The sequence below is a fragment of the Hyaena hyaena genome, unplaced genomic scaffold (assembly GCF_003009895.1).
Source record: "Hyaena hyaena isolate Hyena2069 unplaced genomic scaffold, ASM300989v1 scaffold_700, whole genome shotgun sequence".
In the NCBI taxonomy this organism is placed as follows: domain Eukaryota; kingdom Metazoa; phylum Chordata; class Mammalia; order Carnivora; family Hyaenidae; genus Hyaena; species Hyaena hyaena.
In genome coordinates, this window is record NW_024081331.1 from 419425 (window position 1) to 445774 (window position 26350).

Sequence of the window (26350 nt, forward strand, 5' to 3'; positions counted from 1 at the left end):
TTCATAGTACCAGGCATACACTAGGTGCTCGATACTACTGGTCGGATGGATGGGTAATCGATATACTAGGGAGAATGTGAAAGACAGAGAGAGAAGAAAACTGCTGAACACCAATCCTCCAAACACTGGCCCGCCTCCCACACCCCAACGCCTCCCGTGGCAGCAGAACTCACACCCCTGTCCATTCCATTTATTCTTCATACAAATTTTATTCATACAGTTTTATTTTTAAATCATTTACACGTATTCATACAAAGAAAAATAAATTTCAGGATGGAACCTTGGGACCATGGTAGTTTAAAAAAAAAAATCTCTCTGATCATTAGCTACTGAAGACAAGGCAAGAGGCTCAGCAGTCATTTCAAGGGGTCGGTGAACCTCCCCACGTGTGGGGCAGCAGGCAAGACCTCAAGCTGCTCCCTCATCTTCCCTCCGTCTACACCTTGGGAAGGTGCTGCGGGGGGAGGGGGTGTTTCAATGCTCTCCCCTAGAAACATTTAAGAAGTACAGCAAAAGGCGTATGGGAACACTGACCTGCCTCTGCTAGGAATCTGGCAAGACTGCCATCTCTGAGCCACGTTTCTAGAAGAGCTAGCTCATTCCTGCTCGCACGCCTTTCTAGGAGGGGGGCTTGCTGCACTCACCACCCCCCTCAGCCTACTTGCTCTGTCCTCCCACCAAAGGCCCCAAATCGGAGCCCTTAATCTGATGCCATCTGGTCTCTTCTAGGTTCATTCCACAAAGAGGCCATCCCCCTACCCCCCCACACACAGTCTCTGTACAGGTGACCCCAGCCCTCCTGGGGACCCCTCAATAAAGACGCCAGCATTACTGTGAGTGGCACTGCACCCAGGGAGCCCGAGCTACAGTCAGGAGAGGCCCAGGAGCAACAGAACTGGGAGCACCCCTATGAAAACTCAGCTCCGCTGGGCCAAAGCAACATTTAAATCCAATAGGCCGACTCCTAACATCCCGTCCCAGATCCCGCCATCACGAGGTGTGCGGTAGAAGAACCTGTCACACACGACTGCCCAAGGAAACTGTACTATCATCAGCTCCCAGTAAAAGGGGGGGAAAGGACAGGCAGATGTTGCGAATGTGGTAGACCCCATCAGAAATGGCAGCTGATGACAAGTTACCCTAGATCTTTGGGTCCTACCCAAAAAGCAGCACCAAGAAAGGGCATGATGAGCAGAGAGATCTGTAGCTGGATGTACAGCCCCTGTACCAAGGGACTCAGAGTCAACACAGGTCATTTTCCCACAGCTACGTAGGAAGGACACAGACGACCCCACCCCCTAGATTGAGGCAGCTCCTGAGAGGCCGTACTGCTTGTGGTCATCAGCCCACCCCCTTGGTAGGCCCGTTTGGGGAGAGGGAGTCACATCCAGAGCAGGGACCCCTCCAAGCAGACACTCGCAGGGCAGCCCATCCCACTGTCACTGGGGCAGGCCAAACATAGTTAGGAGCGTGGGCAGGTCCCGGCTGTCGGCTGCCCCATAAGCATCACTCTGGCCTAACATAGACAATGCCAAACGTAGGGTGCTCCAGATATTCTCTGACATGGCACCCCCTTCTCCCCGAGGGCCCCGGCTTTTCCTCTGCATGTTCAGGGCCTCCAAAAAGTGTTCCACAGCCTCCCTGTGGGGAAGAAAAATGAGAGATGGTGAGCAGAACATGACTCAAAGGAGCAGGTCAACCGGCCTGGGGAGAAGGCTGGGGCCAGTGAGTCAGACGCGGGACCAGAGAATGAGGCGCGAGGCTCAAAGGCAGGGGGAGAGAGCTCGTCCAGTAACCACTCAAGAGCTGCCCTCACCGGTGCGCTCCGAGGTTGATGCAGCTGATGCCCAGGTTATAGCGGGACCGTATGTAGCCGGGCTGGAGCTCAAGGGCCCGACGGTACGCGGCTACAGCTTCTTCACTCTGGTTTCCGTTGGCCAGGGTGGCCCCCAGCTTGTTCCACAGCAAATAGTCCTGGGACAGGGATGGAGAAGGGTTAGGAACGAAAGCCGGGCTCGGATACACTTCCGCCCGTTCCTCCCCCTCTTCCCCATCCTGTCCGGCTAAGGTAGGCTCCTTGCCACTCCTGTTGTCTGCTGTTCACTGCGTGACACAGCGTGACCGCCCTCGGTCGCATGCAGGCTCCCCTACGTGCAGACGACCCTGGACTCCCAGCCGTCCCGGCCCAGTCCTCCCAAGGCAACCAGTCTAAGAAACGAAATCTCCTGCGACTCCTCTGAAGTTCCCAACAAGTGACTCTTGGGTAAGACACAGTCAAGTTCTAGTTCTGTTCCACCCGAGGCTCACGTTGGGACGAACGCTGAGGGCAGCTGTGAAACAGTCCACCGCCTTGTCATACTCCCCGCTCAGGTTGAAGAGGACTCCCAAGCCACACTGCACATCAGGGTCGATGGCTGTAGGGTCCAGGCGCACAGCAGCCAGGAAGAGCTCCTTCACTTCAAGAAATAGGGAGCTGGATAAGTAGGGGAAAAAGGAAAAAAAAAACCACAAAACACAGGTGGATGGAGGGTCGATATTCCTACCCTCCCAAATTCCTTAGCCATTCATAACCCCGAGATCCCCCAATCTATCAGTCACCCTCCTACCCACAAAGTCCACTTTAAAAACATGTTTCTCTGTTTCATCCCAGCACTGTACCATGGAGTGTGGACCTCCTTCAAGTGGATCCTGGGTTTCCTGTCCCAGTTCTTTTTTTTAAATATGTTTTTAAACGTTTATTCATTTTGTGTGAGAGAGGCAGAGACAGAGCATGAGCAGGGGAGGGACAGAGAAAGAGGGAGACACAGAATCTGAAACAGGCTCCAGGCTCTGAGTTGTCAGCACAGAGCCCAATGTGGGGCTTGAACCCACGAACTGTGAGATCATGACCTGAGCCGAAGCTGGACACTTAACTGACTGAGCCACCCAGGCGCCCCATCTCCCATCCCACTCTTAAACCCCTGAGCTTCAATCTATCCCAGCTTCCAAAATCAAGGTCCTCCTCCTACCGGGACTCAAGTCACCATCTGCCCCCCCAAGCATCCCTCACACTCACTCCGACAAGAGAGATCCCAGGATGCGCTTGCTGGGGCCCTGTCCTGCCCCACCAGCCCCTTCTTCACCACGCACGACCAAATGGGCATAGGCCGGTGTGTAGCGCAGCCAGTCTCGCAGGGTTTCACAGGCCTGTCGCTGCAAGGACTCGTTGGTGAAGCTCACGGCCAGGGCCATCAGTGCTGTCCGGTTATCGGGCTTTAGCTCCAGACACCTGTTTGGACAGAGAGGGGCAGAGCTGGCCTACGCAGGGAAGCTGGAATACAGTCATGGAATGCAGAGCCCTGATGGCCTCGCCTGCCAGCTCCCTCAGGGTAAAATCCAGAGGGATCCTCTACATATGAGTTATAAATAAAACTACAGAAATGAGAAGGGAAATGTTTTAGGAGCCGAGGAACCAGTGAGGGTTCCACATATAAAATTACCAGCTCATGAAGGAATGGAACCAGGTATCTCCAATTCCCTCCAAACCTGAGAGTTTGGCCCATGGAAACGCTCTTGCTGGTGGCCAGAAAGATGAGGGTCTGGGCCTGGGATCCTAGCATTTTAAAGGCTATTTGTGGGGCCCCGGAGCCACTGCACCCCACCTTTCATGTACTCACTTCCGCAGCGCGCTGATGGCTAACAGCTCTTGTTCATTCTCTGCCTGGGTGGTACCCAGGTACTGCCACGCCTAGAGAGAAGGTGCCAGATTCCATCACCCTTGTAGTCACCTTCCCATCCTCCCTTCCTCTGGCTTCCCCTGCCACTCGCCTTCCCACACTTACCCCCTAAGCTGAGGCCCCCAGCCAGGCCCCCCTCCACCTGCAACTGTTCTGTGGGGGATGGACTCCCTCCAGCACTGAAGGAGGCGGTGTCTCCTACGAAGACAGAGCACCCAGTCCCTCACCTCCATGTGCTTGGGCTCCTGCTGCACCGCTGCCTCAAAAAGTAGCACGGCGTTCGGCAGGTCCCCCTCCTGAAGCCGCCGGAGCCCTTCCTCAAAAGGCTGCGGGTGGTCGCGCAGGGGGTTCTCCTCCTCAAACTGGTACCCCTGCAGGGAAGGGAAGCCAGGTGAAGGCCTGTCCGGGCAAGAGCCATCACAGTCAGAGCAGCAGAGATGGGAGGGGATGCCCAGCACAGAGGTGGGGAAGCCGAAGACCTCCAACAAGTATCTCAATTAAACGCCAGCAAATTCTCCAAATTATAAAGGAGAGCCTCCAGGACGACGGTGAACTCACTCAGTATCAGGTTCAGGCTGCGGTCTCCGGTTCACAGTAACTGAAAAGCTGAGCCAGTCTACAAACTGGGATCCGTGCCGGAAGGAAGCTCATTTTAGGAAGTCTCTAAAGGCCTGGATTCCTACATCCTTGACTGTCACCCTGGACAGAACACATTCCTTACGAGATCTGCTGATGGCAATGAGATGAGCTCTGCTTAGCTCTTCAAAGGGCACTTCCTGTTTGCCTGCAGCTGTGTGATAACGCATAATGGGAATGCAATTTCGAGTCAGAGGTCCCACAGCTCCAAAGCCACTCCGGCCTAGCTCCGAGAATCACCGTGAGCGCCCACTGGATAGCATGCGGCCTAGCACTTCGAAAATTTTAGTTGTTCCCTAAGTTCATTCTTGGCAGTTGCTAATATTAACCCATATCTGACTGTAAATGAAAGCTAGATCCCAAAACCCTGATGGCACAAAATGCTTCGGAAAAACACCGTTGTCTTCTGGCTGAAGATTTCTCATTTCAGGGAAGGATTAAAATGCTATGTGCAGAGCTCTGTCTATGGGTATTTCACGCTGGGCAGAGAGGTACTAAGACAGGAGTCGCTAGGAAGCCGCATGACTTGGGACCAGCAAATAAAAGGTTCCTCTTTGGGGAATAAATCGTCACCATCACAAAACAATATACCAGAATGAAAAGATGCAGACTACCAGGGAGAGCCCTTCTAAATGCAGCTGAGGACAAAGAAGAATGAAACCATCTATAGCAAAGACAGCAGTGAGGCCCTTTTTCACTATTGCTATGGAACCACTAATGAACCAGAAACACCTAAATCTTACCAGCCAAGTTCTAAACCCTGACAAGTCATTGGATGAAAATTATTTGTGACAGAAACAAATAATTACAGTGGAAGTCTAAGAAGCAAGATATATTACAGGAGATGGATTAGGAATAAACGTATTAAAAGTATATTCACGTCGAGAGCAGGTAACATTCCTGGGATATAGCTGTACGATATGAATACTCTGAAGGTAGATCATGACCCTCGACCAGGGATCAGCACATCTTTTCTGGAAAGGGCCAGATATGAAGTATTTTGTCACTACTCACCTCCACCTTTGGAGAGAGAAAGGGGCCACAAATATGTAAACAAATAAGCATGATTGTGTTCCAATAAAATTTTATTTATGGAAACTGAAGTGTGAACTTTATATAATTTGCACATGTCACAGAATATTACTTTTCATTTTTTTCAACCATTTAAGAATGTTAACGCCACTATCAGCTCCTCGGCTGGGCAAAAGTAGCTAGCAGCCCAGACCCCCCTGTGGCCGTAGTTTGCTAACCCCCGTCCCGGACGCAGATCCCTCCACTATCAACCTCAACAATCTATGTTTTAGGCCACCCTGTAGGAAACAGATCATTGTCATTTAGAACACAGTTTCCTAATGAAACCAACTCCTGCCCCTCAGAACTGATGCGAGTATCAAATGAGAATATTCACCTAAGTCGTCTTATTCTCAAAAAGCATAAAATATCATCCACAAAAATAGGCATGATCCTCGGAAGACAAGGCAACACATCCCTGCCATCAGGAGGTCCTTGAAATCCCCTCTTGTTCCTTGCCATCTGTCCTCCTGGCCATCGTCAATGCTGATCAAAGAGGAACTTTTCAAAATTAGAACGTATGCATAAATAGAAAAAAAGAATATGGTGGAGGAAGCTTCAAACCAAAAGAACGTGGCATTAGCTTATGATCGCTGTTGCAACCTAAAAAATCTAATCTGAGCCAATCGGGTCTGATCAGCTGTCTGGTCTATTCCAAAATCTCACAGGATCATGCAGCAGAAATAGGATTACTCCTAAGAGTCCAGCCCGTCACAGAACCGTCTGTATGCTAAAGAGATACAATACCTGCTTGAGCTACAGATGTTGTCTTGAAAATTCAAGGACGATCCAGTAAAAAAAAATAGTATATTCAGAGACCCATGAATTTGCATGACAATCAGGATCAGATCCACATTTAAAAACAAAAAAGGCACTACTGACATATAACTCAGTAATAGTTAGCACAGGGCTGCCTGGGTGGCTCAGTCAGTTGAGTGTCCAACTCTTGATTTCAGCTCAGGTCGTGATCCCAGTGTCGTGGGATTGAGCCCCAAGGCAGGCTCTGCACGGAGCGTGGAACCTGCCTGGGATTCTCCCTCTCCCTCTCTCTCTATCCCTCCCCTCCTCTAAAAAAAAAAAAAAAAAAGTATTCAGGAAAATTTTATGCTACCTAGTATATCGTTAATATGAGAGTAAATATTGCTAAGAAATGCTACTCATACAAAACCAGTGATATATCTATATTTATCAAAGTTATGGGAATTTTAACCTAAAATTTATAATTTGCCGTTTGCAAGACGAAGGGACCCTGCAACTTATCAAATTGCTTGTACAAAGTAATAAATGTGTACTTCCTCCTCAGAATTCTACAGAAGAAACTCTTATTGGGCAAAACATAGGGCAAGGTCCAAGAAGTAAGCTCTCTTTTCTATCATGTAAGATGATAGCTCTTAAAAACTAAGAATGAAATAAATGGTAAACAAATTCCTATTTTTCCCAGGACTGTTTTTCATTGGCTTTCAAATGCTAGCTTTCTTTTTTTCTTTTCCTATTTGAGAAAGCAAGAGTGCACGAGCAGGGGAGAGGGACAGAGGGGGAGAGAGAAATAAATCTTAAGCAGGCTCCACGCAGAGACCGACTCGGGACTCGACCCCACAACTCTGGGATGACGACCCGAGCTGAAATCAAGAGCTGGACACTCAACAGACTGAACCACCCACAGGCACCCCAAATGTTGGCATGTTTAAAGTTATCTTGTACTTCACTCGGCCCTATCTTTGCATAGCTCCCCTCTGTGAAGACCTACACCTCCTGCACCCTGCTTTACATCTGTGCTAGCCCCAGAGTTCTTTCCCAGCCAGATCTGAGCTGAGAGGAGGTATCGCGATTCACCTCCACAGTTCCTGTTTTGCCTCTTCCAAAACAGTTCTCTGCCTTCCCCCTCGTGTTTCAGCTCAGCAGCTCCATTCTTTTTTTAATTTATTATTTATTTTGAGAGAGAGACACAATCCCACGCAGGGTCCATACTGTCAGTGCAGAGCCCAATGCAGGGCTTAAATTCACAAACTGTGAGATCATGACCTGAGCTGAAATCAAGAGTCGGATGCTTACCCGACTGAGCCACAGACGCCCCCTTAGAAGTTCTATTATTAACCGCATCCCTAAATACTTTACAGCCCAAGGCAGATTCTGTTCTACAGCCATACCTCTGAAACAGCATAAGCTTCTAGGTCTAAAGTATATGCTCTATGCAAAACTAGATCATCTTTCACCAAAGACAGCTGGTAATATAATTCTTTGAAAACTGAATTGGCACAAGTGGTCAGTACCCACAGAAACTTAAATCCAAATTTAAAATGAACCTGTGAGTTAAAAAAAGTAAGTAGATATTAAGGTGGGGAGACAGAGAGACAGTCTACCAATTACCACTCTCTACCAAGGGGGTCATCTATCTCCTCAAAATGTTCTCAGTCAACCTCCAAAGCACAGCTCCTTCATCTGGCTTCTGAATGCATCACGGGCAAATCTCTATCCTAAGTGTTATGTCACCGTATTACCATTATTTGACAAGGACGGTCTATCACTATGAATCTTTACACCCTCAGAACAAAGCACACCTTCAGACGCTGGAGGAGGGAGGCAAGGGAATGACTTAGACTTCCCTTTGTTGGAAAGGGGGTTCAAGGAAGTCCTTACCTGAAAGTAGGGACCCTCCAAATTCAGGATGAAAGGAGAAACAAAAAACGAGGAAAGCCTGCAACCCGAAAGCCGAGTTCTTACCTTATCGTAGGAAGCAGACGTGAGGTCATCATAGTCAGAAAGCCAGGGGTGGGCCTCAGCGTCCCGCTTCGCCATCTCCTCCAACTCTGCCTGCAACTTGTCCCAGAAATCGACATCAGACTGCAGGGAAGGGAAGGCAGCTAGAAAATGGAGATTCGTCATGGCCCACCCCCCAGCACCCGCCCCCCAGCACCCTCAGCGCCGCTCGGGCACATCCCTGAAGGCAGCAGTTCTTAAATTTCAGTGTATTTGAGATCCTCTGAAGAGCTGTTTAAAATGAAGATTCCTAGGTCCTACCCTCAGGTTCTGAGTCTGCAGTGTGAGCTGGTGCCCTGGGATTTGAATCTGACCGACCCCACCCCAAGCAACTCTGACACAGAGGCCCAGGGACACTGGGACGGACAATGTTTGTCAACTCTGCTGTTAGGACACCCCCTCTCTCCAAAGGAGTGACCTCTCCGGAGGTGTCTGCTCCTGCGCTGCCTGCTCTCACCTCTATAGCTGACTTGGCTCGTTCAAACTCCACGTCGAGGGCAGCTGTGTTTACTGGTCTTGTGAACTGGTCAACCCAGGCATCCGAGGTACCCTGTGACAAAGAAGGACGATCAGGCCACCACCAACTTTCTACTGACTAACCACCCACTGAACACCAGCAACCTAGACACTCCTGAGAGCATTCTCAGGGTCTCGTTCCCACCCACTCAGGACCTCGATGCTACCAAGACAAGTTGGCAATAAAATCCCTTCCCCGTCTAGGACCACTGAACACTGGGCCCAAGGCCTGGGGCACCGGCTGGCTCTCAAGTGGGACTGGGAAGTGACAGTGTCCTACCTGCTGTTGTATAAACTCTGCTGCCCACTGTTCTGCCTGAGCTCGGCCCGACCCTGCACCGGACTCCAGGGACACCTGCCCCTCGCCAATCTGCCGCACGAATTTCAGGAACTGGGGCACAGAGACACACATAGGCCACTTGGGAGAGGACTTCCAGGTCCTTCCATGCTCTCTCAACCATGCCCCGGAGAAGCCTGCGCTCCTCCTCCCCCTGACCACCTCTAGCTGCAGACAAGATCTGCTAAAGACCCTGAAAATGTGGATAACAAAAAGGAAGGGATTTCTGGCTCTAAAGATTCGAGAAGATAGAGAAAAGCAGAAGGGTTAGTGTGCAAGAAGCGAGGGAAGGAGGCCAAGAGGAAGAGGCAGGGTCCTAAGTCTCTGTTCTCAAGACAGGAAGGAGTGGACCCAGGAGTTTATCTCCTTCTCTTTCAACTGGGTACGAAAAGCTGGACTCTTGACTTTGAAGGCCAGCTCTGCTGGGCAAAACAGCGGCGGGAAGCGGCTCACCTCAGAGTTAGCCAACTTGGGGTCATCCACCTTGGCCACAAAATCACTGGCTGTGTGCTGCAGATCCTCCTCGGGGTGGTACTCGTCATACCTGCAACGGGTAAGGACAGGCCCGTTCCGCACACCCGTGGGCCAGCTGCTTCCCCCTCTACTCCCCGCTCCCAGCCCATGGCAAGGAAGGTTCTTATCAAGGAAAAGATACAAGTTCTTGTGGAAGGCCTACAAATTCCAATTTACGCTAAAAAAGGACCCTGCTGGGGGGCGCCTGGGTGGCTGTGGGTTAAGCAATTCTTGGTTTCACCTCAGGTCATGATCTCACAGTTGGGGGGGTTGAGCCTCACCTCAGGCTCTGCACTGACAGTATGGAGCCTGCTTGGGATTCTCTGTGTCTCTCTCTCTCTCTCTCTCTCTGGCCCTCCCCCATTCACATGGTCTCTCTCTCAAAACAAACAAAATTTTAAAAGAAAAAAAGGACACTTGGGCAGATGTGGCAAAGTACTAGCTACGTTCTTTTACCTCTCCCATTCCCAAACACACCTTTGCAGAGGGAAGGAATACAGTGGCAGCCTCCGGATTAAAAAGGGAATAGGGTACATAAGGTAAAGCTATAAACTTCTGGTTGAGGACACTTAGGATTCGCGACTCACTTACATTTGCAACATACATTTCTAGGGGTAATAATATAAGTGGGAACCTTAACACTGCTCACTTAGTTAAGTGTCCGGCTTCAGCTCTTGTCATGATCTCATGGTTGGTTCAGCCCCACATCAGGCACTGCACTGATGTGCAGAGCGTGCCTGGGATTCTCTCCCTCTCCCTCTCTCTGCCCCTCCCTTCCTCCATCAAAATAAATAAACTTTAAAAAAAGCGGGTGCACCTGGGTGGCTCAGTCAGTTAAGCGTCCAACTTGAGCTCAGGTCATGATCTCAGTCTGTGAGTTTGAGCCCCACATCAGGCTCTGTGCTGGCAGCGCAGAGCTTGCTTCAGATCCTCTGTGCCCCACCCCCCCCGGCACACGCTCGCTCACTCGCTCTCTCACTCTCTCTCTCAAAATAACTAAATTTAAAAAACAAGAAAAGAAAAGGAGGGGACTGCAAATCAGTTTGAGAATGAGATATAGGAGGTGAGGGTGAGGGAGGCTGGGAAAACTACCCAATGCTCCTTTCACGGGGATCCGTCCACAAGGAAGTAGCTGGACTCACCAGCGATCAGCGGCGGCTGTTCCCTCGGGCTCTCCCAGCCACAACTTTTCCTCGGACTGTTCCAGATACTCCTCAGCCCAGCGGGCAGGGGACACAGACAGAGGATCTGCAAGGAACGGAGTTGGAGAAATCACCCAGGGCTCGGTGAAGGGTCAGGGAACAGGAGGGGACTACATGGATTCAACTGACCCTCTTAACCAAGCCAAAGCCAACGAGATCCTACGGAATCCCTGAGAGACTCCTGCTCAGAAGAAAACACTACTAAATTCTCAATGTCCAGCCTACTCCCAAGGGGCCTGGGGTGGACGTTTACTGGGTTGGAAAAAAGAAAACAAATGAGGAGACTCAGGAAAGGAGTCCAGACCGAACCCTTTTGCTTGAAGTGCCAGAGGCCTCACTCAATAAGAACCAGCAGGCGCTGAGGGGCCCCCTGCCCTCCCCCCGCCCCCCGCCTCAAACGTGTGGCAGGACACCGGTAAGGAGCCGAGGGAGAGCAGGAGACCTCTGGTCTGTTCGCCATCGACAGGGCTCACACTATCCCAACAAAACAAGCCTCCTATTTTATCGTAATATACCTCCTGGGAGGACCTAAGAACCAGAATGCTGGGCTGGAATTAGAAAAGACCTAGGACCACTCTTCCCACTGGACATTGGTTTCATTTTTTTAGTTGAGATGCAATGTGCAAACATGAAAGTATATAAAGTGTACCAAACGTAAGGACACTGTTCATTAACTCCACACGCGAATACACGCATCAAGACACAGAACGTTTCACACCTCTCACAAGCTCCGTCAGGCCATCCCTCCCCCAGGAAGAGACTCTATTCTGACTTGTCACCTTTGATTCGTTTGTTTTTTAGTTTATTTATTTTGATAAAGAGTGAGAGAGCAGCAGGGAAGGGGCAGAGAGAGCGAGAGACAGAATTCTATGTGGGGGATTCAACGCAGGGCTCGAACCCATGAATCGTGAGATCATGAGGAGCTGAGCCTAAATCAAGAGTCAGACACTTAGTCGACTGAGCTACCCAGGTGCCCCTCACTTTTGACTCATTTTAAGGCTATGTTTTTTAAGTGTAATTCTAGGAACTGTCCCAGAAGCTCTAGTGACAAACATAATAAACAGAACAGATTGAACAAGGGCACTGAACTCTTTCTCAGCCTCCAGGACTTTGTCCTTTACTATTCTGGGGCCAGAGGGGGAAATAACAATTAAAAAAAAAAAAAAAGAGAGAGAGCACGCAGACATTATTCAAAGGGGCCCTAAAGAGGGGCACATGGGTGGCTCAGTCAGTTGAATGCCCAACTTCAGCTCAGGTCATGATCTCATAGTTTGGGAGTTAAAGCCCCCAATCAGGCTCTCTGCTGTCTGAGCCGGCTCCAAACCCGCCTTCCGTCCCTCTCTCTCTCTGCCCCTCCCCCACTTGCACTCTCAAAAATAAGGCGGGGAAGGGGCCTAAAGAATGAGTCAACACAGACAAGGCACCAGCCAGCAGTGTGCTTTTCCTTCCGCACCGCATCCACACTTCCCCACATGGGGACTGAGATGCCCACCCTATCTTTGTCCCCAGTTTGAAGCTCTGTCATTGCTTTCAACACGGAGAAGGCAGATTTATGTCCTCGGTATTAAGTGTGTAACAGAACTGTCTATTCCATTTAACTGAGACTGTGCCTCAACAATTTCAACAAGGTAAACTCAACATGTGGCAAAGTAATGTCAAAATCTGTAGAGAAAAAAAAGTGTACAGACTTTCAAAATACACCTAACTATAAATATTACTAATATAATAAACTAAGATGTGGTTGGCAAATTTTTTTTGAGTCCTTAATTTCAAAGACTCTCAACATTTTTATCCAGATTCCCTCCTAGTTCTTACAGGTGACATTTCTCTTTCCTTTGCCGCAACGAGGCCGTCAGCCCAAGAGTGGAGACCTAATAATATAGAGACGTCACTTACTTAAGGAGACTTCACAGCGCCCCCTGGTCCCTTCCTCCCATTCTGTTGAAAATTAACCACTGCTCCTCCTTATTCTCCAGCCACTCCTTACTCTCCACTAGAGTGTTTTCCAGAAGCATACTCCAGCCACAAATGCTCCTCAAATTAGAGAGAATGAGGTCTTTGTGAAATGCTCCTTTCAAGGACGAGAAGCAATGGAAAATATATAAAGCATCTGGACTTTAAGAGACATGAGGCAGATTAGAAAAAAATCCCAGAGGTGAGAAAAGTCATCCTCGAAGAGCTGCAAATTTGGTATTTGGCCATATTAGCCGTCAGACTCAGAATTTTCTGGCATTGGGAACCTGTTCCAACAGAGAGTCAAAATGAAATAACCAGAAGAATTCTGTTTGGCCTTCACACTACTTTTTGAGAAATTCTTACAGAAAATCAGATCCATTTGGATCCCTGAGATCCAGAAGGCATACAGAGAAGGGGCTGTCCTCGCTTACGTAAATTAGTAGAGTTAGAACCAATCTAGACTCCAAACATCCAATTCAGAACATTCACCTGACTTTCTCATTGATTGTTCCTTCCACCTAGGCACACTCAGCCCAAGCTCAAAAGTCAAAAATTCAGAGCTTCCCCCCCATCCCTAAACATTTCTGAGTTTGCTAAATAGCCCAGTGGTAAAGAATGTAGGTTCTAGAGTCAGCTTTCGGGCACTGAAATCCCAAGGCCACCTCTTATTCACTGTGCGAGTTACTTAACCCTTAAGTTACCATTTCCTTATCTACAAAATAGAGATAAGAAGAGCTACCTCATAGGGATGGTTGTAAAGACCAAACGAGATAACGCACGTGTAAAGCACAAAGTAACAAACATTGGCTATTACTATTCACATTATTACTGTCTGCTCACAGCAAACCCATAAGGAAAGGAGAAAACAGCAGGATGAGATCGTTACTCCTTTTATTCCACAGCCGTTCCTCTGCCATGGGACAGGGCGGGGGGGGGGGGGGGGGGGGGGGGGGGGGGGGGAATCCTTCAATGTCTGCTACTGCCGCCTACCCCCTTTCCAATGACAGCGCTGGGTTCTCTCCCGTGACTACCACAGGGGCGGCACATACCATGTTAGCTGGGGCTGTCTAAATTCAAATCCCCTTAAAGACATATTTCATCCCTGCAGCCAAGTCACAAGGCGGAGAACTATCTGGCCCAGGAGATTGAGGGGCAGGGGTGGAGGGTGGATTCCATCAAGAAATATGGCAGACTGAGAAATGAGCTTCATGTGCCAATGGAATGGCTCTGTAACTCGACTGTGATAGTAGTTACACACATCTACACATGTGATACAGCCGCATAAAACCATAAACACACACACACAAAGGCATGTCAAACTGGTTAAATTTACTAAGCTCTGTGGGCTGTACCAATGGCAATGTCCTGACTTTGATATGGGACGTAACGAATAGTCATGCAAAATATTACCCCTGGGGAAAACAGAGGGAAAGATACACAGAACCTTCCTCTACCTTATTTGGCAACTTCCAGGGAAACTATGAATTATTTCCAGATAGAACATGAAAACAAGACAATAAATGCACATCTAAGTTCCTTTTAAGCTTGAGTCTAAGATCTTAACAATAGGGACTTGAAAATAATAAGGATTTAAAGCATATAACATTCCATCTTGAAGTTAACGTATCCATAAAGCAAGAGGTAACCTATATCATTGATATAATATCAGCCACAAATATTATGAGAATATAAAAATGAATGACCAGAATTAATTTCCTTTAGCTTCCTCCCAGACCTCTCAATTCATTTGTTCAATAAATAGTGAAAGTCCACTACGTACAAAGCAATAACTATTGCAATTGGACATTTTTATGCAGGCGGGCCCCAAATAGCTCAACTTCCCTTTCCGGCTCTCCCTATCCCTGCCTCCCAGGAGAACGTACGAAACAGAGAAGGGATCTCCCAAAAAGGACTTAACAGGTAAGACAAGTCCAACGTGTTTTTCTAAAGTTGTGTTTCACTTACAGGTTAAGGAAGATTTCGCTGGTGGCAAGCAATTCAGGTCATTATAACAAAAATCTCATCAATCTCAATGCTTCCAGTAGCAATAATTTTTTTTTTCTGAGTTATCAAAACTGACTGATGCCGGGGCGCCTGGGTGGCTCAGTCGGTTAAGGGTCTGACTTTGGCTCAGGTCATGATCTCACGGTGCGTGAGTTCAAGGCCTGTGTTGGGCTCTGTGCTGACAGCTAGCTCAGAGCCTAGCTGGAGCCTGCTTCAGATTCTGTGTCTCCCACTCTCTCTGTTCCTCCACATTCACACATTCTCTCTCAAAAATAAATAAATATTTAAAAAATTTTTTGAAAACCTGACTGATGCCAACACATTACAACAGAAGTCTCTTTATAATAAGACACAGCATTTAAGTCCAAGGTTTGTATGAAAAACTGAGTGTTGGTCTGGTGGAGTATCCTTGTTACAACTCAGAGTTTCACTTGAGGGAATTTCACAAAGGAGATTCTCAATGATAGTGTAATGGGTCTAAGTATGGAGCCTACGGTCAGAAAGATACAAGTGTGAATGTCATCTCTGTCACCGAATGACTTTGGATAAAGTATGGAACCCAAATCTCAGTTTCTTTATCTACACAATAGGGAAGGAATACTTCCCTTGGAAGCATAACTGTGAAGACTAAACGTATTTAAGATCGTAAAGTGCAAAGCACTATTAATGAAACCAAGAAGATCTGCTGTTCTACCTTAACTCCAACTTAAAGGTGGGAAAAGGGAGTGATGTTAAAAAAGGCCAACAGCTTTTATTAAAGATGAGTTGCAATTGTTAGATTTGAGGGGTTTTTTCCTAAAGGCAGAAAGCCCTAGTTTTAGAGGAATAAAAATGATGGAGGGAGAAAACAATGAGGTCCCATTAATGATCTCAGGAATCTATGACAACGTGAACACCCTGAGAGTCTAGAATCTCTGTAACTTTGCCCATCTGTATCTCTTGTTATTCTTAATTTTTTAAACTGGGAAAAGGCTAACAAGTACTTCCCTTTGACAGCAATGAGGAAGAGGAAAGCTGAAGAGAATGCCCTTCCCCCAGGCCCCTATTCAGACAGGCTTGGGGGAGAGGAATCAATCCCAAGGGAGGTAATGACCATGGACCCTCTCGAAGAGGGAGACACAGATGGGACCCTGAAGAGCTTGGGGTGCAGGCCTGGCGGTTGAGCACCACGGTTAAGCCCACAGGGTCTGGAATCATTCAAACCCAGAGTGAAACACCACCGCTTACAAAACTGAATCAGCTTTGGCAAATCACAGTTTTCTTATTTATAGGCTAGGAATAAAAACAGTAGCTACCTCAAGAGTTCTCAAGGGGATTAAACAGATAATGCATTTAAGGCACTTAATACAAAGCCCAGAACGTGATAAGCAAACAGTAGCTATTATTATTAATTTTTATTATCATCATCAGGTTATGGTCTTTGCCCTCTAAGAACCTGTACTTCAGGCCCTTGAGCTCCACAACTGCACTTCCCAGGCCTCAACTCTTTTCAAGATGACCTAACGCCAGAATCCCGCAGGCTGTACTGACTCTTTCTTCCTGGGCAACACTGCCATTCATCCAGTCTGTGGATCCTCGCCACCAAACTACAGTAATAAAGTTCCAGATAACAAAAAGTACCTAACCCCTCGTGTTCCCTCTCCGGGTGCCCTCTCCCATTCTCTCTTCAGATATAGAGATATAAAAAGATGCAGTGAGATAATCTCCAAAACCTCTTATCCAGTTCAAGTTTCAACAATTCCCTATTATCACCTAAGGGAAATCAGGTGCAGGGCCCTAGAGAAATGAGTCGAGAATCCAGAAAGGTCACAGAAGCCAAAGTCACTCTACATCCTAAGAGGAAATAGGGAACAGACAAGAACTTTGCCCCACGCAAGCCTCACCTGTAACTTCAGAGATGAATTCTTGGGACCAGTCAGTCTCATTATAATCCTGAGTTACATCCACGGCATCTCCAGCTGCAAGGAACTCCTGGGCCCAGTTCTCGGACAAGGCCAAATCTGCCACACCAGGAGCTTAAAAGAAAGAGATAGAAGGAAGGGAAAAAAAAAGAAAGAAACACATCTCATTCTATTATGCCTAAGGAACCCTCAGTGCACGTGAAAACACTCTGCTCCTTTTGTCTCCTTCTGCATCTCAATTCCTCGGTCCTGGACACTGGTGACCACCCCTCCCAGCGGACTCCGGCCCCACCTCTCTGGGGTGCCTGGCGGAAGTTTGACTGTTCAATCTCTTGCATCTCTGCCAGGAGGTCATCCATCTTGAAGGTCTGAGGGGCACGGGATACAAGGGGAGCATTCTGGTCCTGGAGGAATTCGGCCACCAACTGTCAGGAGAGACATGATGACATGAACTCAGCAGGAGATAGGGCCCAAAGAATGGGGGACTGGGGTGGGGGAAACGGGGGACGGTCAGGGGGGTTACTAATGTCAAACACAAGCAAAGGGAAGCAAAGAAACTATAGATTTGTAAACACTCAAACGAATACATATTTCAAAGCAAGCAGGAGGAATAAGGCAAATCTCGTTTGGCCAGGAGGGTCCAAAGACTGAGATGACGGTGAGCCAAGTTTCAAGTAAAAACACAAGGGGCGAAAGAAAAATGCAAGAAGTGTGTTTACCTCATCTTCAGAGGCTACTCCCAAAGGTTTGGAAACCTAAGACAGAAGAGAAAGGGGGGGCAATATGGTTCGGTGGTAAAGACACACAACTCAGTTGAACATGGGTTAAAATTCCAGCTCTGGCATGCCGCGTGACCTTGGGCGAGTCACAAAACTTCTCTGAGCCTCAGTTTCTTCATCTATAAAACGACTGCCTTCATCCGTATGAAGAAGTACAATGCTTAGTGCCAAGTTAAGTAAACACTCATTAGGCGACAGCTCTACTTGCTACACAACAGAGAGCAGTTATCCCAAAGCCAGAGGGTCTGGCCCCTCCATCCCGGGTCAACGGCTTGTGTTTCTACATCAAGAATACTCACCGCCTCAGAGGCTGGGGCTCCTGGGGGCCAAGGGCCGGGCCTTAACCCCTCCTGTCGAAGGGCCTTGTCCTGGGTAAAGTGCCCGGCCAGCTTCATGAGTGGGTTGGCACCCCCGCATTCGGCCTCCACCAGCTCCCGCATTGCCATGGTGACCGCCAGCTCACTGATGGGCAAGGGTTTGGAACTGAGTTCCGGCAGCCAGATCCTTCCCAGCCCACAGCTCGGCCCGTAGCTCAGGGAAGCCGGCAGACGTCTGTCCCAGCCTGTTAGCTCCCGGCCACCCTCCACCCCTGTGCCTTTTGCGACGGCCCCACCTCTGCCGGGAGTCCGAGAGGGGGCCGGTGGCCTCCTGTTCCCCCCCCACACCCCAAAGGCCACCGCTTTCAGCCTGGGCCTCTCCAGCGGCCTCCTACGACTGAGGTGTCAGGCGGCGGGACCTGCCGGCAGCCGCCCCCTACGGAAGGGCCTGGACCCCATGGATCTGGGGGGACAATTCCGCAATTGGGCTGTACCGGAGCACTGGCCGGGCAAGGGCGAGTGGGACCCCGGTCCCCCACACCCCCAGTAGTCTGGCGAGTCCCGAGGGGAGCCATTCCTTCCCCCTAAGTCACCTGAGCCCCTCCTCGCATACGACCGGTCCCGGCCCACCCCTCTAGCCCCACGGCCCACCCATTTCCCGCGCCCCAGTCGCAGCTCCGGCCCCGCCCCCGGCACCCGCGAGGATCCGGCCGGAGCCGAGGAAGACGGAGAACGTGTCCCCGCACCCCCTCGGGGCCCTGCGCTCACCTACGCGCGCCGCGCTGCACGACCCGCCGGGGCACCTGGTGCGGCCAGAAGGGGGAGGGGAGGAGAGGGAAGGGGGTGGAGAGCCAGGGGCGGGGCTCGAGCTTAAAGGGGCCGTGGCGGTCGCGCAGCAGTAGTCTCCCTGCGAAAGCTGTTTGAAAGGGCGGGGCCTTAAGACTGCGACGCAGCGTGACGGGAGGAGCCGTGAATCTTAAAGGGGAAGAGCTCCTTAAAGGGGAAGTCTCGGAGTGGCGACTCAGAACGTTCAAAAGGATCCTCGGCACTAGGACTTGTTTGATGGAAAGCTCAAAGAAGAGTGGAGCTGAGAGGGGCTCCCTGAGCTTTGGGAGAAAGCCAAGTGCGCGTAATCCTGGACCCAGCTCCTCCTGACTCTTCCCTGCTGGCACATTGTGACCCAAGGGGATTCCCTGCCCTTTCTGGGCCTCAGTTTCCCCTTCTAAAAAGGGGCTGGCTAGTCTTAAATAAGAAAGACCCTCGCGAGGGTCGGATCCGAGGCCTCCCTCAGCCTTCTAGAGAGGGCCACTTCCAAATTGCCCCTAGTGGGACTTCGTCACAATCTCCTTGGAGACAGAGGCCTGCCCCCGCCCCCCATCCCTCTGCCACCTCTGCGTAATGGGGAAAATAGCACTGGATGACGACAAATTCCAGAGACTAAAATTGGGTCCAACGCATCCTGAGTCCTCAAGCTGGTAACATACAGCTAAGGTGCACGGTGAATCACTCCTCTTCCTTCTTCTCTCACCACTGGTCAAGGTCACCATGGTGGCCATATTCCCACCGCTCCAGACTTTGAAAGGACAGACATGATACAAGAAATGATTTTTAATCACAGAATAAGCCTCAGGCTCACGATCTGCCACAGAATTGGCTCTGGTGTCAAACTTCAAGGTCACTGGGAAATAAACCCTGATATCTCACCTGGCTCCAAGACCAAGGAAGTCTTGGTGCCATCAAGGGCAGAAGGTGAGGGGTGCCTCGTTGCTCAGTCTCAATCGGTTAAGTGGCCCACTTCGGCTCAGGTCAGGATCTCACAGTTTGTGAGTTCGAGCCCCGCGTCAGCTCAGAGCCTGAAGCCTGCTTCGGATTCTGTCTCCCTCTCTCTCTGCCCCTCCCCCACTCATGCTCTGTCTCTGTCTCTCAAAAATAAATAATAAAATGTTAAAGAAAAGAAGAAGAAGAAGAAGAAGAAGAAGAGGAGGAGGAGGAGGAGGAGGAGGAGGAAGAAGAAGAAGAAGGGCAGAAGGTGCTCAGAGCTGCTAATAATTGAGCAAGGATGAGTTAGTACCAAAACGACGGGAGCACCATCCCAGCCCAGGGGGCCGGAGAGGAGACAGGTAGACAGCAGGTGGCGCCCTGGGCTATGATTATTTCCCGGTGTGCCGCAGATTTCAAAGGCTTTCAAAGGCGAAGGCCCTAGGGGAACAGAGGGGTTTGGCTCCATAAACTCCTCCCTGGGAAAGTAAAGAAGCTGTTTTGACAACTCAGGGGAACAGAAAGGCAGGGCAGACCTGAAGACTGTGCAAAATTTCTCCTTTTCCTTACATTTTCACCATCTTTCAGACCCACCGCCCCCTTTCCCTGGAGAACACAAATCCGCCCTTGCCTGTTCACTGTCCTCACACTGCCCTCATAAAGAAAATATCTAGTACCTAATAAACTAAACCATGCCAAGGAGGAAGGGATGCCCTCTGTAGAGTGTAAAGGACCCCTGGAGAGAGCAATGTTTAACAGAAAGCATATGATAGGGTAGAATTTTAGGAAATCAAGGCAACTGGAAAGGATTTCCCAGTACCACCCAAATGGTACCACACAGAGAACCCCCTGATCTGCTAGGAATTTAGTAACCGATTAGCAATAACTCATTATGTGGCCCCCTCCTAGGAGAATGGTAATAATGATAATAACTGATGTTTATTTAATGTTTACGAAAGCCCAGGCATTGCACTAAACACTTCATGGGCATTAGTGCTTTTAATCTGCAGAATACCCTCTATGAAATAGGTATTACCAACCCCACTCTACAGATAAGACCTGCCCAAAATCACACAGCTAGGAAGTCAAAATTCAATCCAGACACAACTCCAAATACCCACCCATTATGCAACACTGCCTCCCAATCTTAGAGAAGCCTTGTTTATAAGCCCTGGAGAACTTCCTCTCCCAGGCCACAGAATTCTGCACAGAACCTGGCCCACAAGTCCAAGGGGAACTCTGGTGCTAAAAAAGGACTAATAACGCTAGTTAGGTGTTGAACATTCACTATATTGAAGCTTTAGATTTAAAATCCTCGGTTCAACTTTAAATTATTATTCTAGTCATCAAAGTAATACTTTTTTTAAAAAGAGACTCATTTTCTATTTTTTTTATTTTAGAGAGAGTGTGTGAGTGGGGGAGAGGGGCAGAGGGGGGGAGAGAGAGGGGGGGGGGTTCTCAAGCAGACTCCATGCTCAGCACAGAGCCCAAAGCAGGGCTCGATCCACAACCCTGGGATCATGACCAAAATCAAGAATCAGGCACTCAACTGACTGAGCCACCTGGGCGCCCCAGTAATAATTTTTATAGAATGGAAATTTTACTTCATACTTTAATGTTTAATTCTACATATTCTTTAATAACTGTTTGATTAATTCAACTTTAACAAGGGAAAACCCCCTTAATTTTAGAAATAGACTATATTTACTGTGTGCCAGGTATTGTTCTAAGCATTTTTCAAATATCGATTTATTGAATCCTCACAATAATTTAATAATAGCGACTATAATTATCCGCATTTTACAGATGAGGAAACTGAGGCACAGAGAGATTAAATGACAGGCCCAAGCTTATACTAAATAGTAAAGCTATAATTTGAACCTACACCGAGATCATCAAACTTTATCTGTAAAGAGCCAAACAGGAAATATTTTTGTCTTTTCAGGTCGTACAGTCTCTGTCACAACCACTCAGCTCTGCTCTCATAGCACAAACCCAGCCAAAGATAATACACAAACGAATGAGCGTGCTCATGTTCCACTAAAAATTTTTATGGACACTGAAATTCACATTTTATATAATTTTCACATGTCACAAAAAATCCTTTTGATCTTTTTTTAACCACTTAAAAATGTCAAAATGATTCTTAGCTTGCAGATTGTACAAAAACAGGCAGCAGGCCATAGTTTGCTAGAAATAGACTTTGACCTATGTAATCTGGTTCCAGAGTCCATGTTCTGAAATGTTATGCTAGATTTTACCTTTTTAACAACATAAATTAGATTTCCTTAAACATTTTTAACTACCTGACATTTAATATACATATGTTTTTAGGCATTTTTTTTTAATCCTTATGTTTTTGAAAGAGAAAGAGACAAGAGACAGAGAGAGAGCATGAGTGGGGGAGGGGCAGAGAGAGAGGGAGACACAGAACCTAAAGCAGGCTCCAGGTTCTGAGCTGTCAGCACAGAGCCCGACACGGGGCTCGAACCCACCAACCACAAGGTAATGACCTGAGCCCAAGTCAGAAGCTTAACCAACTGAGCCACCCAGGCGCCCCTATTTTTAAGCATTTAAAAAATGCTTTTAACGTTTATTTATTTTTGAAGGAGAGAGAGAGACACAGAGCGTGAGCGGGGGAGAGGCAGAGAGAGCGGGAAACACAGAATCTAAAACAGACTCCAGGCTCCAAGCTGTCAGCACAGAACCTGACACGGGGTTCAAACTCACCAGCCGTGAGATCATGACCTGAGCCGAAGTCAGATGCCCGACCAACTGAGCCACCCAGGCACCCCTAAGCATTTTAAATGCCTAACAGGCAAATAACCTTATTAGGCAAAACTTTTCTAAACTTATTCAACCTTGTGCATCTAATAAATTAACTCATAAACATTTGTCAAATTCCTTTAGTCCTCTTAAACTCTCAAGTCCAAAATTTTACTTCCCAAATTGAAGGCTAATACATCAGATTCTCTTAAACACCAAGTATTTTAGTTCATAAAGTCACTTACCTATACCTCTGGAAAACAAACTTACTGGCTCAGGTAGGTCAAGATCACTAGACTAAATTTGGAATCACAGTGAAGGTCCTTAAGAGTCATATTGAAGACCAAGGCAAAAGCCTTAGGAGCTCCATATTCCCAAGACAGTGCTATGTGAATCACAAGTAAACACTCTCAACCCGGTTTTAGAGACGAGTTCTGTCTGCCATGTTATGACACACTGTATATGACACATTATAGGACACATAAGGCCATTTCCTTCAATCAACACGGTATCCAACTCACAGGTTACAGTTTTACCCTTAGGTGCAACTAATTTCTTTACTCAACTTCAATTGAGTAAGCAAATTCTTGTAGAAGTGCTGAATTCTATATGTCTTTTTGTTGGAGGAGGAGCTGGAAATGGGAATCACCTCATCTGGTTTGATTCTTTAGTTTCTTAATGATGTAAGATGTAGTGTTATGCAACTGTCTGTGCTCTGGAGCTTGCAAATCAAGGGACAGTCTTTACACCAGTATGTTTTGGAAGGGCTCCTTGGCTATGATTCGCCCATCTTCCCTTCCTCTCAGTAGCCATCACTGGCAGAAATAACTTGGCAGAGGAAGAAAGCAGTATGTGTAGGGAGACATGGCAAATCCTGAGCCTGGGCCCATCTAAATACACCCGGAAAAAAAATCTCAGTTTCCTTTAAGTGTTCAGAAAAGTGAGATCTAGATATAGCCGGGTGTATCCAGGGCTACCAACCTAGTTTTAGGTGCAAAGTACCCAACTCCATCTCCGGCCACACAGCAGGGAACTCCCCAGGTAGCAAGGACTGTAATACACACTCTGTCTATCCCTGCTTCCAGCAGAATCTTTCCACTTTTAGAAATCCAGAGAGGTGTCAGAATATGTCACCCTTGCCAAAATCCAACTGGGAACCTTTTGATCCTCTCTCCTTCGAAGAACGGAGGGAAGGCAGAAAAAAAGAAGTCAAGGTTTTTTACTTGAGAGTCTTTCCCCAAATGAGTTTTGCTCCTTCTTCATTACTTTTCACCAAATATCTGTAGCTGACGTAGATAAGCAGTGTGTTTGTTTTCAGGAAGAATGGGGTAGATCTACTTTTCTCTATTCCTCCCACTAAGTACAACTAAAAACAAAACAAAACCTGGACATTGTATGTAAAATAAACATAAGGAGATTCCAAAAGGTGGAAAAAAGAAAGCAGACTAGCTACGGACTTCAGTGCCCAAGAAACAACATGGTAGTGGATTCTGTGGGTTTTCTTTTTGCCTCTTATACCCCAGGGTGCTAGAAAGGTCAGTAACCTAGAAACACCAACATAAACAGATAAAAAAAAATTCAAAAGCTCCAATAAAAACCCCACTCTCCCTGGCCAAAAGCCCAGGAATAGGGTAGCCTGCAAAGACAGAATCTTATAGACATCCACATTGCTCCAGCAAAACACTAAATAAAAAACTGTGGGGACCATCTGGGTGGCTCAGTTGGTTGAGTGTCTGACTCTTGATTTCAGCTCAGGTCATGATCCTAGGGTCATGGGATTAAGCCCCACATCAGGCTCTGTACTGACAGCATGCAGCCTGCTTGGGATTCTCTCCCTTCCTCTCTCTCTCCCTCTCTCTCTCTGCCCTGCCCTCATTTACACTTTCTCACTCTTTCAAAATTAAAAAAATACTTAAATAAAAGTGGTAGCCAAAATTTACAAAGAACTCTGAAAACTCAATAAGAAGATAGACAGCCCCAATTTTAAAATGGGCAAAAGATCTGAATAGACCAAACAAGATTTACAGGTGGCAAATAAGTATATGAAAAGATGTTCAACATCATATGTCATTAGGGAATTGCAAATTAAAACAACAATGTATTGCTAAACACCTATTAGAATAGCCAAAATCCAAAACTCTGAAAATACCAATTGCTGGCAAGGATGTGGAGCAACAGGAATTCTCATTTATTGCTGGTGGGAATGCAAAATGGTACAGCCATCTGGAAACAGTCTGGAATTTCCTTACAAAACCAAACATACTTACAAAACCAAACCAAAAAAATCCAACAGTAGTGATCCTTGGTATTTAACCAAATGAATTGAAAACGTTTGTCCATATGAACCCTATACATGAATATGATAGCAGCTTCATGCATAATTTCCTCAAACTTGAACACAACCAAGATGTCCTTCAGTAAGTGAATGGATAAACTGTGATACATTCATACAATAGAATATTATTCGATGATTTAAAAAAAAAAGAAGAAATAGACTAAAATTTAAAAAGAAAAAGAAATGAGCTTTTAGGTGTTGATAAACCCTTAAAAAAGAAATGGAGGAATCTTAAGTGAAAGCAGTCAGTCCGATAAGGCTACATGCTAATATATGATTCCAATTGTGTAGCATTCTGGAAAAGACAAGACCACAGAGACAAGAAAAAGAACAAAAGATCAGTGGTTTCCGGGGCACCTGGGTGGCTCAGTCAGTTGAGTGTCTAACTTCAGCTCAGGTCATGACCTCACGGTTCATGGGTTTCAGCCTGGCATCTGGCTCGCTGCTGTTGGCACAGCACCTGCTTCAGATCCTCTGCCCGCCCCCCCCCCCAACGCTTCCCCACTCACGTGCTCCCTCTGTCTCTCAAAAATAAACAAAACATTAAAAAAAAGATCAATGGTTCCATCAGGGACAGGGAGGAGGGACTTAGAGCAATGTAACTATTCTATATGACACCGTGATGGTGGGTGCATGACGTCATGCGTTTGTCAAAACCCATAAAATGCACAACCCAAAGAGTGAACTCTAATGTAAGCTGTGGATTTTAGTTGACAATAATATGTCAATATTGATTCATCAACTGTACTGAACATAACCACACTAAAGCAAGATGTCAGATAACAGGGGGGATGGGCACAGGGGAGACGTGACAAGGCATATGTAAACTCTGTACTTCTTTGCTCATATTTCTGCCAATCTTAACACTGCTTTTCTGTAAACCTAAAACTACTCTGAAAAATAAAGCCTACTAATTTTTTTAAATTAGTAAATGGCAAAACAAATACATCAAAAAGGTGGTTCTTTAAAACGTTAAGAAAATAGGGGGACTGGGAGGCTCAGTCGGTTAAGCGTCCCACTTGGTCTCAGGCCATGATTGCGCAGTTCGTGAGTTCCAACCCATGTCGGGCCCTGTGCTGACAGCTTGGAGCCTGGAGCCTGCTTCTGATTCTGTGTCTCCCGCTCTCTCTGCACCTCCCCTGCTCATGCTCTGTCTCCCTCTGTCTCAAAAATAAATAAACATTTTTTAAAAATTGTTTTAAGTTAAGAAAATAAACTACTAGCAAACCCAGTCAAGGAGTCAGAAGGGGAAATATAAGTACACAAAATCAGAAATAACAGGGAAGAAAGAATCATAAAAACAGAAAAAGAAATTTTTTAAAACATTGTGAGACTACAGTATTTTGCATACCTTTTTAGGCTCCTTCACCAGCCGACTTGAGTGTGGAAATTTGCATACACAAGGCTATTGAGGGTGCCTTTAGGATCAACCTGTGTGGTAGAGCGAAGAAAACAGGACTGAGCAAAAAAAAAAGAAGCTGAACTCCAGTGCAGTCAACACCAGTGTTCAGGTAACTTGTCTTTTAACTCATAAGTCATCAGATCACGAGGAATGAAATAGACAACATTACACACCATCCAGAAATGCCTGCTTGCGCTTGGGTGTGTCTCGTGGGAAAGGGGTAAGGGTATTCTCTATTTGGGAAGAAGGATTCAATGGATATTTTGCCAAAAATACCAGAAGGGTGGACTGTTGTAGAGACAGCAGGCTGATTACTAAACCTCATTCCTCTTCCTCATGGGCATGCAAACTACATTTCCCAGCTTCCTCAGCTGTAAGGGAGAC

The 26350-nt window shown here is 47.4% G+C and overlaps 1 protein-coding gene across 5 annotated transcripts; it reads right to left on the reverse strand.

Annotated features, from left to right (window-relative positions):
- Nucleotides 1-246: 246 nt before the first annotated feature.
- PEX5 (peroxisomal biogenesis factor 5) lies at nucleotides 247-26015 on the reverse strand. Of its 5 annotated transcripts, none has more exons than XM_039217557.1 (16): nucleotides 25916-26015; nucleotides 17688-17850; nucleotides 17329-17364; nucleotides 16902-17034; nucleotides 16592-16723; nucleotides 10689-10794; nucleotides 9487-9577; nucleotides 8977-9087; nucleotides 8638-8730; nucleotides 8145-8240; nucleotides 3944-4087; nucleotides 3657-3727; nucleotides 3056-3268; nucleotides 2308-2473; nucleotides 1817-1974; nucleotides 247-1641 (listed from the first exon to the last, which is right to left on the reverse strand). In XM_039217557.1, the coding sequence occupies exons 2-16, from the start codon at nucleotides 17832-17834 to the stop codon at nucleotides 1440-1442; spliced, it is 1899 nt and encodes a 632-aa protein (XP_039073488.1). In that variant the 5' UTR covers nucleotides 17835-17850; nucleotides 25916-26015; the 3' UTR covers nucleotides 247-1439. The 5 variants fall into 5 exon arrangements, with proteins under 5 accessions (XP_039073488.1, XP_039073486.1, XP_039073487.1 ...); XM_039217555.1 differs by having other exon boundaries at nucleotides 8145-8264; XM_039217556.1 differs by lacking the exon at nucleotides 25916-26015 and adding an exon at nucleotides 18474-18607 and having other exon boundaries at nucleotides 8145-8264.
- Nucleotides 26016-26350: the final 335 nt, after the last annotated feature.